Genomic DNA, 12,870 nt, shown 5'->3' with positions numbered 1-12,870 from the left:
TGGCCACTCAGCTCAACCTCAAACAAATCTGAAGGGCCATTCTCACTCCTTACAGGATCTTCTGAGGCTGTTGTTGGCCTTTTTCACAGCTCAGCTTCTCCCTCTGTCCATTCCTGCTTCCTGGCCTTCGCTCCTATAGATGTTGATTCCAAGAACGTCCCCTAATAAACACCCTATGCACTAAACTCAGAGCCAGCTTCCTGAAGACTCCCAACCCGTGATCTGTCTTCACCTGTACAGAGAGGCATAATAACACTTGCTCCAAAGAGTCGCTGTGGGGTGTCGCATTACATTATATTAAGAAGTTGCTTAGCACAATGCCAGACACATGGTAAGGACCCAATAAATGGAATTTCCTGCTACTTTGAAAAAAATATAAATGTAGATTTCAGAAACCAACAATCATCTAATTGGGAAATCATGAAAAATACTCTGAAATAAGTGAACTTTACGAGGGCTCATGAAGGAGAAGTAATGTTCTAGCAGCAAATGTGTAGAAAAGACATTCTGGGGGAGATGGCATGCACAAAAACATTTGCAAGAAAAGGCTGGAATACTGAGAAATTGTACGTGAGTCTATTTGGCTAAGCGTAAGATGACATTATGAGTTGTGGGTAATTAGTTTAGGAAGGAAAGGTGGGACCATATTGCAGGCTTTGAATAGATATTTAACCCAGTTGGCAGTGGAAATTTGTGCATGAATTTGGACATGGAAACACAATCTGCTTTGGACTGTAGGAAGATAAATCTGGAAGTAGTAGCCTGTCTCCTGGAGATGCGAAGGCTGTTGTAAAACTTGAAGGGAGAAAGTGGAAAGGCTGAATTATATTAACGGGGGGGCATTTAAACAGGAAGCAACCAATAGGATCGTTCGTGTGGAGGGTGACTTGTCAAGATCTCATAGACTGATTAGATAGGACACGGAAAGGAGAGTGTGGTGCTGGACACGAGATAAGGCTCCCAGCTAGGGTATCTGGGAAAGGAGTGGCTCCGGTCATCCACATGCAGAATGAAGATTTCCGGGGTGAATATGGGAAGTTCTCATAAAACAACCAAATGACGTTCTGACTTGGCCCCTGGAGAGAGAAGCCAGGATTTTAGCCATGGATTCTAGAACCATCTAGAGAGTGGGCTCAGGAAAGAGGAAGTTCTTGAGTGAGTGATATCTATGATTTTAATAGAAGATTCCGTGCAGCAGAGTGAAGGGCTGAGAGTGCTTCCTGGAACGGGATGGTCATCAGGGTCTGACGCTGTGGAGAACTCAGCAGACGCCTGGGGGCTGTGGTCTGGGGTTAGGTTAGGTGATGGAGGTATGCCTGGTCAGTCTGGAGAATAACTAATGCTTTGCGGAAGAAGGAAGCTAGGTTAGAAAGTGTTAAGCCATGAGGGGCAGAAGATAAAGCTCAGTAAGTGACGGCCTTCTCACTGGCAAGGTCCACTTACCTGTACAAGACAGGTACTGCTATTATTCCCACTTTTTAACTTGAGGAGATGCAAAGTGTTTCAGGTCTCAGGGGATGGAGCTAGGACCAGACCTCAGAGTCTGACTTGTACCCAGTGGTGTCTCTCACATCCCTCCCCAACTGGTGCACCCAGGACCCTACTTTCCCACCCTACCTCCACACCTTTGTGTCTTCTTCCCCCCCCCAACTCTCTGCTGAACGCTTGGTCCCTTCTCATCAGCTTTCCTGCAGGACTCACATGCGCCTCTGTGTCTCTCCCTCAGGCCACCGCGGTTCCGGGCCAGCACATCTTGGTGGCGGTGCTCCCTGGCTTACCCACCGCTGCCGAGCTCTTTGTCTTGCCCTATCAGGATCCCACAGGAGAAAACAAAAGGTCAACCGAGGACCTGGAGCAGGTGAGTCCTCAGGTGACATTTCAGCTTCTCCCAGCAGTCTGAGCCACAACCCTGCTAGTGTCTGACCACAACAGCAGTTCTGGGGAATCTCCACGTGGGAGCAAGGTTGCCAGCTGTTTGTGGAGTCTTCCACTTTCCTGTCCTCTGTTGAGGAACATAATCTGGTGATTTAACTACAGCTTCACCAAAAAATATGTGCAAGAGTGTGTATTGTCATCAGTGGCTAAATCACTCAGAGTCTATCCCACACTGTGGGATACTCTACAGTGTTTACGATGAATGAGATAAATCTTTGTGTACTGATGTGACAAACTGTCCAAGATATTAGGTGGGGGGAAAAGCAAGAGGCTACACAAGACATAGAAGTCAAATCCATTTATATCTTACCTCACACACTTACATCATAGGAGTACCATCAGAATCAAATGATGTATCTTTTTAAAAAGGTACAACTTTCATACAAATCATGAATCACCACCATACTAAGATGACCTGATTTGAGCTTATAATAAATGAGTGCTATTGGCTCCAAGCACCTCTCCTGGCTACGTGGGGTCTACTCTCTCCTCATCTCCACAACCTCTGAAGTATTAGGGTGTCTGTGTGTGTGTGTGTGTCTGTGTGTGTGTCTGTGTCTGTTTCTCTCTCTTCTGCTCCCTTAGGTCTTTTTTCCTCCCTTCCTTCCTTTTAACTTCAAAAGAGTATCCAATGTCTATAGTGAAGATTATTACTATGATGATGTTATTGTTGTTCTTATTCTTCACCCATTCAGTTAAAATGATCAGTCTTGGTCTGGTTCTCCTGTTAAAAACTACATGATTTTGGTTTCTCAATTCTTTCTGGCAGATAGATTAAAAGTAGGATTCCTGGGGCTTCCCTGGTGGCACAGTGGTTAAGAGTCCACCTGCCGATGCAGGGGACATGGGTTCGTGCCCCGGTCCGGGAAAATCCCACATGCCGTGGAGCGGCTGGACCCGTGAGCCATGGCCGCCGAGCCTGCGCGTCCGGAGCCTGTGCTCCACAACGGGAGAGGCCACAACAGTGAGAGGCCTGCGTACCGCCACAAAAAAAAAAAAAAAAAAAAAAAAAAATAGGATTCCTCTCAGACACTAAGTAAATATTGGCTTTCTCCCTTCCAGTACTTGGAGCTTTTCAATTTACTTAGAATAAATCTATAATCTAGTCCCATGATCTCTAGTCTCCAAGATGGTTTGAGAACCTCCTATAATAGCCTTATTAACAACCCCAAATTATAGGCTGGCCTACCTGTGGGCACACCCGCCTATTAACTGCCGCTTTTTCACTTGGCAAAAGACTCACCTCTCTATTGTTTTCCATGTGCAAGTACTTGAATAACTGGGCTGTCAAGGAAAGCCCCACTGAACCCCATCTCCTAGTGAACTGTAGTTAGGGGTCGGGCAGCAGGGAACCCATCAGACCTACATCTGACTTTGCTCAGCCCTAGCTCTAGACTTCCCACTGTATTTGACAAATTATTCTCTGCACCTGCAATTCAGTGGGAGAAAGAATGGATTATTTCTTATCACCACACTGCTCATGAGACCTAGAGGGGAGGTAGATCGCTATCCAAGGCATGTAGGTAGGGACGCTTATAATTATTCCTCCTCTGGAAATCTTACGGATTGTGCATGAAATCCAGAATATAGTCTTCTCGATATGGAAGAGTCCAGTTTTAAAGCAGCTAATTTCCCAGTTACCACATCATCTGTGCATCCCTATTTCTCATACTTTTCATTTTTTCTCTAAAATATATTTTCTAGATGTTTCCTTGAGAGGAAATGTGGGAAGAAGAGGGGTGTGTTCTCTGAAACTTGGTTTACTTGTGTATCTTGCTTTGACTGTCTATTTTCCCTAGAGTTCTTCTTTCTCTTTATTCGGTCTTGTCTGAGTGGCTCCTCCGGGGACACTCTCGGAGACCTGAGTAATTGTCCCTGAGGCAGCCTGGTATCAGGTATTGATGAGCCATTTAACTGGAGATCTAAAGGCAGCTGGCTTGGCTTGTGTGAAAGCTGTGGGACTTAACATTTGGTACACATGTAGGGAGTCCAGACATTTTATTAGAAAGACCACAGGTTTGGAGAAACATAAACCAGGTTTCTAGCTTCAGCTCTTGTATTCATTATGTATATCCTATAGAGGACACATATTCAGAAAAGTTAAGTAATTCAGCCCAAATCACATAATCTATAATACCCATCTCAGAAGGTGTTTGAGAGGTCATTAAAGAAATGATACAGCAAAGCCCTTGACCTATAGTAGATACTCAGTAAGTGGTAAATAGATGTTGGTTACATTTATGGACATTTTGTGATAGGAGGAGAGTATATGAGAAATGCAAAAAAAAAAAAAAAAGAAAGAAAAGTAAGAGTATTAAAGACTAGTATCGTCCAGGACATGTATTGGAAGAAAGAGGATGGTGACAATAAGGAGAAAAAGATTAATGAATGAAATTGCACAAGAGAACAAGGACAACAGGAAACAGAAAGAACATGCATGAATGAGTAAACTGGAGGGAGGATGACTCATCTAAGTTATCATGCAGATGGATGGCATTAAGGGAAAACAGAGTACCAAGTGAGAGATTGTAACTCTGGTTAAGGGAATTGCCAGTGTAGCAGCCTTACACAGAACTCAAACTAAATACAGTGACCAAACAAATGCCAAACCAAGTACATAAGAAATCAGTGTCTTGTGGAGAGTATCATTACCCCGATTAATAAGTGCAGTTTTGAAATCAACATACAAATTAAGCCTTGTGTCGAGAACCAACAAAATAGGGGCTGCCCACAGGAATCCTACAGGTTTCGTCCTAAGAGGGGTCCTTTAAGCTTTCTCTCTGACTCAGTCACTCTAAAATGAAGAACTTCAGGCCCCAACAGGGAGCTGTGAATTTCCTGAGGAGACACAACTCTTCAAGGAAAATGAGTTTCTGGTTCTGTTTCTGCAACTAACTCTCAAGCCTAGCAGTCCCCTTGCTCTGCCATGCTGCAGATGTGTCTTTGGGTACCACTTGACTTCTGCGGGCCCCCCAAGATACCAAGCCTGTTGTACCCGGAAATGAACAAGAGATGTTTTGCTTTGGGTTTTTGCAGGGTTTTTTTCCTGATGCAGTGAACATATATTCTATTCAAACAAATTTAAGGGGAAAAGGTGAAGTCATGAGCTTCTTTAGTTGGGAAGTCCAAGGATACAGTTCAGGCGTGCATGAACTCAGAGAGGAAGCGTCACCAGATTACTCCCCTGTCTTCCTCTCTCCCTCTTTCTCCATCTCTTTTCGTTGCTACCACATGGGAAGTCTGCCTGAGAATGAAGCCAACACATAGGAAGACAAGAATGGCCACAGGAAGCCCCAGTCTTTTATTTAGTCATCTTATCAGCCCCATTCAAAAGACATTGCCTCTCTCCTGAGTGCACCCCAAGAGCCCAGGGTGATAATTCTCACTGACTCAACTTGGCTGAAGTGGGCATGTCTTAACTAGCCTGGTAATCAGAAGACTAGAGCTCCATTAGTGACAACTCAATGTTTTATACCCTCCCTGGATCAGGAGTTTAGGGAGCCCTTCCTAAACCAAATGGGCAAAGAATAAATAAGGATATGGTTCCTTAAAGAAAAATGTGGGGGAAGGAGAAGGAACGGGAGGCAGGCAAAAGCAACGGACTTCCTCTGTCATAAATTACATAGAAATTTCAACTGAATGCAAAATAAAACCAAACAACAGAAAGGACCCCACTCCTTTAAAGGCTGCACTCTGAATCCCAGATGGAACTTGGGAAGAGCTGACTTTATCCCCCGTTAATACTCTGGCCCCTTTCTTGTAAAGATACTGCACAGAACTCCCAGCAGGGGAATGAGTGGGACCCTGACCAGATGGACCCTGAAGACTGTGAGGGCAGGGCCCCAGCAAAGGGCTCTGGGCTCTCCTCCCTCAGCTTCCTCTAATAATGTTCCCAGGGGAGGAGAGATGCTGGCTTAGTTGGAGCCAGCTTGTCTGTGAAATAAATTGAAAATTCCTCACAGTGAGAAGTACTTGACCTTGTTATCCGGATAACATTGGGCTGGGTTAATCAAGTGACTTCTGTCTGGGAGGGTTCCACCACTCTTTACTTCACATCTCCAGAGAGTGAGAAAAGTCTCACTTGCCCTTAGCTGGCCTCATCAGGGATAGGGCTACCCTGAAGCCAGCTGCTCAGGTGTGGAGCAAACCATACCCCCTCCACCACTGTACTCCCAGGCATCTCTCTGAGTCCTCAGATTTGTATCTACCTCTCCTGGAAGGAGGAAGGACCATCATGCTCTGGGTGTGATGCTGTGCTGGGGAGATAGGGAGCCTACGTGGTGTTGTCTTGCTGAATCCTTAAAGGGCATGAGCGCATTTAAAAGGAACAAAAAGACTAAGGACAAAATGTTAACCACCAACAAGGAATTTCCTCTTCGGTTGTTTGTGTTACCATGTACATTTGACAGATGCAGAATCCAAAAGACAGGGAAAGGAAAGGTGCCTCTGGAAATGGAGCAGTCTATTGGCAACATTTTTAGAAATTAAAGATTCATTATGAAGTGTAATAAATCATCTCAGACTATTTTCTTTATACTCAGTCTGCCCTGTTCAGATTTTTTAAAGCGAGGAATTGAAGAAATATTTTGGAGTTCACAAGGAAGGTCACTAAAACAGGAAACTGTAATTGAAAGAGTAGGTAAGAGTTGAGCCAAAGGAATACAGCAAAAGGAGAAAAAGAGAAGCTTAGAGCTGGTGTTGGAGAGTCCAAGGGAAAGGAGTGAATATGGACGAATTATTTCTTCATTATGTCATCCAGGAAAAACTTCTTAGGCACTTTAATCAAACTGATTCTGTCGTGCTAACAAAACAGAGAATTTTTAAATAGAATTCATGTTTGGCTCCATTGCTTACTCCAAGTTTTATTCCAGAAGTCATGCTATATGAATTGAGAAAGATCTTTCTCTGTTGATTCCAAAAGTAATATCATTCAACTACTCTTTGAGGGGGCCTTCATAACTTAACATGATCAGGATTGACTGACTGGGTCAGTTGCAAGGTCATCCCAAGCAAGTCTCCCTCTAAACATGGCACCAGAATGCTGTTTATGTTCAGTAGGGTTTGCATCCCTCCTCCCAGCTTCAGAGATAAGCATTCGTTGTTTGTCCCAATGTAGCTTTGCCATGGATAAATCTGCCAAAGCCCATTTTGAATCTGTAGTTTCACTTTGTACCACTTCTTTGGGTTTCATGTTTCATAAATTACCAACTGCTGTGTTGTCCTTAAACTTCTCTTTCTTTGTGTTTCAATGTTTGACACTCCATTCTAACGATCTGAGAGTCTGTTTTCCTCTACTGGTCTCATTAAACATTGTTTAGATGTTGACTGTGTTCTTTGCATGGTAACCATCCCTTCTGTTGACTAAACATCTCTAGCTTACCACTTCTGGGTACCAGTAGGGTTGTACCCATGAGTCTCTTCTGTAGACAGAACCATGTGACTAATTCTGGCCAATGAGGTGGGAGCAGAAGTGATAAGTGTCACTTCCAAGCTGAAGTATTCAAATGCCAGTTACAGAACCTTAAGAATGCTTTTTCCCTCCTACGGTGTTGTGTACATTTGAGGGGGCTGATCTACCAGCCTTTGTCTCTGTGTGACTATAATGAGCCCAGCATCATTGCCTACCTGCAGTGGATATGGAGTGTAAGCAAGAAATATACTTCCTTTGTTTCAAGTCCCCGAAATTTTAGCATTGTTACCTCAGCCTGACCTAACCTATTCTGATTACCACACTTAAACATCATACTTCGTGAAGAAGATGAGGAAGAGAATTGATATTTTCCCTCTACCAGGTCCCTTCCACTACACCCTTTTGATGGTGTCTTTCCAAGTATTTTTATTGAGTTCCCACTGTCTTTTTAAGTGGTAGTTTAAACGAAGAGTGGGTTGCATTTGAATCATAGGCATATTCCACCAAATAGGCAGATACTAAGAATAATATGTTGTTTCTTTGGTCATGATTAGAGAACAGAAAATGGAGAGCAGCAGAAGAGGGATGCTAGTACAAAGGATAAATGAAATTTGCTAAGACTACACACTTTGGACAGAAAAAGAAAAATGAATAGATTCAACTTGCTTTAGGAGGACTGATCTCCCAGCAATTACACATTATTTCACTTGAGTCTTTATCATGCAAACTTGCGTGCTTTCCATTTAGGCTGTCACCACACTGTTCTATAGTCGCAGTTTATTCTGCTCCTTTCATAGCCAAAGACTCTCCTAAACATTATAAATTGTATTAACTGGAGAACAGAGTGTGGCAATCCTGAGGCTGAGGTTAGGAATTGCCTGTAGCTCATATTGGTCAACTGACACGGGGCTGGTGTTTTAAGTTGTGCGCTTCACAGTTGGATGAGAGATAGAAGCATAACTAATGAAATGCTGCAATTTTTAATCTCCTAAATCTGCTCAGCTGGACCTCCTTCCAAATATCTTTTGCGTCTTTGTCAGCTGGCTCAAGGAAAATGTTTTTCATGGAAATGTCCTAAGATTAGGAGTCGAGCAAAACTGAATTCTCATCTCAATTCTTCAAATATTAACTGGGTAAACTTAGCAATGTCCTCTAAGCTCCATGTTCCTTTCAATGGAGATAGCAACACTAACACCTGAGATACGTTGTGTTAGAAAAAAAATAGTAAGAAATATGCAACTTTGCCCATACAAAGTGTTCAATGCATAGATAATATATGTACAAACGTATATAACAACTCATGAACTGATGAAAACAATACAGAATAAACATTTCTGCAGATGGGGTGGAAAACATTTAAAGTAATGTCAAAATCTGTCAACAGTTTCATACTCATTTGAGTAGAGAAATATATGGTTCTAACTGAGATTATTCTTGTAAGCAGTGTAAATTTTATTTAGTTTTGTTTCTGTGCATAAGTTCTTTCCCACAAAGTATTGAAGAAACATCCTCAGGGAGAAGAAAGAAATATCACTTCAGCTGGTTGAAAGAAAGAAGCCTTTCTCATGCAAATACATAGTCCCCTTTTGTCTACGTGATGGACTCTGCAAACCAGGATAGTTCCTTAATTACTTCTGCTAAGTTTTTCCTATTTGAGTTAAAATATTTTTTTCTCCAAATATAAGTATGTATGTATGTGCACACATGTATGCGTATGTATATAAGCATATGAATTTCATGCATACTTAATTATATATATTTCACACATATATACACATTTCTGTGTGTATATGTTTATTTCATAGCCAAAACCTTTCTGATAACCTCTACTAAAAAATCCACTGTCGGGCTTGCCTGGTGGCGCAGTGGTTGAGAGTCCGCCTGCCGATGCAGGGGACGTGGGTTCGTGTCCCGGTCCGGGAAGATCCCACATGCCGCGGAGCGGCTGGGCCCGTGAGCCATGGCCCCTGGGCCTGCGCGTCTGGAGCCTGTGCTCCGCAACGGGAGAGGCCACAGCAGTGAGAGGCCCGCGTACCGCAAAAAAAAAAAAAAATCCACTGTCAGATCCTTAGAAAGGCCTTGCCAATTGAATGATAAGAATAAGATAGAATAGGAACTTGTACACTGTAATACTTTACAGGACACAAAGGAAAACCATTCTACACAGTCCGTGTTAGAAATTCACTCTTCCTGTAAACCTGGAACATTTTGGAAGCTTCTCAGTACCCAGGAGAAAGAGTAGCTTATAGAGAGAGAATAAAGTTGTTTTCAACATAAGTTTATCACAACCTTGTTCTTCTGCGTGGTTTGCCAAGAGGAAACGTTTGAGAGGATGAACTTGAACTGGATCCCAGGTGCTCATCCACGGGTCACTGACAGACATCCCAAGTTCCTGTTAAGCAAAGAAGTTCATCTGCAGGGCAGTTTGGTTCCATTACTGGACAGGGGCCTCTGCAGGAGACTCTGTGCTTGAAAACAAAGCCATCAGGCCCTGCTTAATTGATTAAAGGACCAAAGCTGTCATTTTGGCAACTCAGTAGACTAAGTGAAACTTAATAAATATAAAAGGAAAAATAATTTAAGAATTTAACTAGATGTTCAGAAAGCATCTAACCAGACTTAAATTGCATATGAATAAAATACTACACTGTGATTAGAATGTTAAAAATGAGGCAAGGAGACCAGATAATAGGAGTGTGGTTTTGTCTGATAGCTTTCCACAAATGACTCGAAAGGGTGAATGAAACAGAGCAAATTGAGCTGGTTTTCTACTTTAAACACGTGAACAGCGTTTTACCTTGTCTAGAAAACCTTACCTTATGCTGTTACTACCCAAAACAAGGTCCTTTGTCCCTTGTTGGGGTTATTTCATGGCCCAGAATTCCATCCGTCTACCCAGTACACATGTGTCAGCCTAAGGAGTGGTTTTAGGTTCATAAGCACGAAACAGGAGTCAGCCAATGCATTAAGTTGTGATTTACACTTTGTTGCAAATGTATAATTTACTATTTTAGCAGAACAATATTTATCATCAATAACTATCCATGAAATATCCATTCTGGGAAAGCCACAGGCTATGTTTTGTGGAAGAGAAGGGAAGCAAAGAAAGGAATAAGGTAGAGGCCACTATCAGGGAGTAAAATAAAGGGATATGAATCTCACCAGAATTTGTAAATTGTATATATTTACTTCTTTTAAATCCTTGTGTATAACAAATGCCCTCTCAGAAAACCAGGGGTGATTTCTCCAAGCTGGTCACAGGATAATTTTATAAGAGTAGAAATATCTGATTTACGAATAGTTTGTCCTATTTTGTAACAATTCGGATGTAAAGTCAAGTAAGTCATGCTTAGAAAATAATTCTGTCAGCATATTGTGGACTAAAAACTCAAAATCATATAAACTCATATCATTCACATATCATATTGGGATGCCTTGGCCAGTGCAGTGAATATTGCTCAGCACGCTTGTATATAGTTGGTGTGACAGTTTTGGTAGCACTCACTCTGACACTTCTTCTTTCAGATATCAGAACTGCTGATTCACAAGCTCAACCTGAACTCCGTGCACTTTGAGCTGAAGCCTGGAGTCCAAGTCCTTGTCCACGCGGCTCACTTAACAGCAGGTCAGTGTTCCTGTCCCTGGGTTCTGGCTAGTGGCTCTAGCAGAGGGGGATCCCAATTTGTTGTTTCAGCAAAACAAGTCTAAATGGTGCCACTGCTAATCAGAAATAGGGCATCAGTCTTTGGAGGTTCCCTTGCCGGGCATTTTTGCCTTAATGGGGACCCAAAAGGCAACAGTATAAGGGGATTTTCCCACTTAGTCCCTGGCAAAAACCATCAGTGAATCACTAAAACACCCCTCAAATGATAGCATACTTCATCTTACAGAAATCTTGAAAATAAAGTTAACCTTACAAATAACTTTTTTCTGGTCTTTCTGCAAAACTTTATTTTTAAATCATTCATGTTACAAAGAATTTTCTTGCTTTCAGTCTTGGGATAAAATCGTACAATAGAAATAGCTGGGACTTAGGAGCTGTCCAGGGTCATAGCCAGAAGCTGAACCCCACGTTGGTCAGGATCTTACAAATGAATTAATATCATTGAACTTCTGTCTCTTCACCTGTAAAAGATGATGGAGAAAACCTTCTTCCTAAGGCTATATAGAAGTGTCAATAATAATTCAGGTTATCCCAAGTATATAGAAATAGATGTTATTGTTTTATATTAATAATAAATTAACACTATTTATTGAGTACTTATTTTTGCAGAGTACTGTATTGACGCTGCATAAAGGCCAGTAGGAGATGGTCTTTGCCCTCAAAAAACATATCATCTGGTTGTAGTGTTTCAAAGTTTGGTGGTAGCAGTGGTGGCAGTACTGTGGGGTGGGGGAAGTGGGCAATGGGCAATGCTGGGATCTCTGAACAAGTGAAATGCATAAATGCCTTTATAGAGAGACAATAGAACGTTTCTAAGCTCTTGGACTTTGCAGTTGTGTAGCCAGACTATTGGTTTCAGTCTTGCTCCATCACTTGCTTACTATATGGACTTTGAGAGGAGACTTAACTAACTTCTCTGTCGCATCTATGACAATGGGATTGCGTGAGGATTGAGTTAATTTAGGTAATGCACTTAGAGAAGTGCCTGGTGCATAGTAAGGTATTATTTTTCTTTTTATTCTTTTTATTCCTAACAATCAGAGTTTTATAAGAAATTTAAAGCAGGGATAAATTGTACCCAGTCAAAATGACCCAGGGAAGCTTCATGGAGGAGGTAATCTTTGGGAAGGACCTTGAAAGATGGAAAGGACTGAACTCAAGAGATTATTCCAAGTACTGAAGCAGCAAGGAAGGAACACGAAAGCCTTGAGGGCTTTGGGATGCTGAATAAGTGGGAACAAAGATCAGGTGTTTCCAAGTCCATTCTCTGGTTTCCTGGAGGTGTGCCTAGGTCTAGAGGATGGCCAAACAGGTTGGCCATTGGCCTCTTTTCTGCTTGGATTCCATCTTTTTTCTTTATTAGGGTTTCATAAAATGTTTTTTCTTAAAAAAAAAAAATAAGCACTGCTTAAAAAAAAACAGATATTTGAAAGTCAGTGTCCTGAGCATAGGATACGGAGGTGGGAGGGTGGAAATATGCCAGGCTGAGCCGTTTGTACTTCCTTTGGTGGGCTCTGGGAAGCCGTGGAGACCTAGGAGCAGAGGTGTGATGGATTCAGTGTCACTTGAGAAAGGTGACTCTTAAGAGAAAGGGTTGAGTAGGGCCGATTAGCTATTCTGCAGCTTGTCCTCCTAATTCATCTGTCGAACAGATATTTACCGAGTTCCTGGCTACTCTGAGCCAAGAAGTGTTCTCAGCATGGGATAAAGTCTCTGCCTTCATGAAGCTTCCATCATTGGGGAAAGCCAGGGAGGAAGTGCATTAACAAATGCCACCTTCCGAATGATGAAAAGGTCCTGAAGAAAATAAGAAAGTGTAAGAGAAAAGCAAACTATGAAGCATCTAGCATCCCTTAAGCCT

The 12,870-nt window shown here is 42.2% G+C and overlaps 1 protein-coding gene across 3 annotated transcripts in view; it reads left to right on the top strand.

Moving 5' to 3' along the window:
• Window positions 1-12,870, top strand: part of SORCS1 (sortilin related VPS10 domain containing receptor 1) — a 558,796-nt gene that overhangs the window by 527,006 nt on the left and 18,920 nt on the right. For all 3 annotated transcript variants that reach the window (XM_004265869.4, XM_004265870.3, XM_004265868.3), the window contains exons 23-24: window positions 1,727-1,858; window positions 10,871-10,970. In XM_004265869.4, coding sequence (XP_004265917.1) covers window positions 1,727-1,858; window positions 10,871-10,970 — 232 coding nt within the window. The remainder of the gene's footprint in view (window positions 1-1,726; window positions 1,859-10,870; window positions 10,971-12,870) is intronic.

The sequence above is a fragment of the Orcinus orca genome, chromosome 14 (genome assembly GCF_937001465.1).
Source record: "Orcinus orca chromosome 14, mOrcOrc1.1, whole genome shotgun sequence".
Classification (NCBI taxonomy): domain Eukaryota; kingdom Metazoa; phylum Chordata; class Mammalia; order Artiodactyla; family Delphinidae; genus Orcinus; species Orcinus orca.
This window is presented reverse-complemented; position numbering and strand designations above follow the sequence as displayed.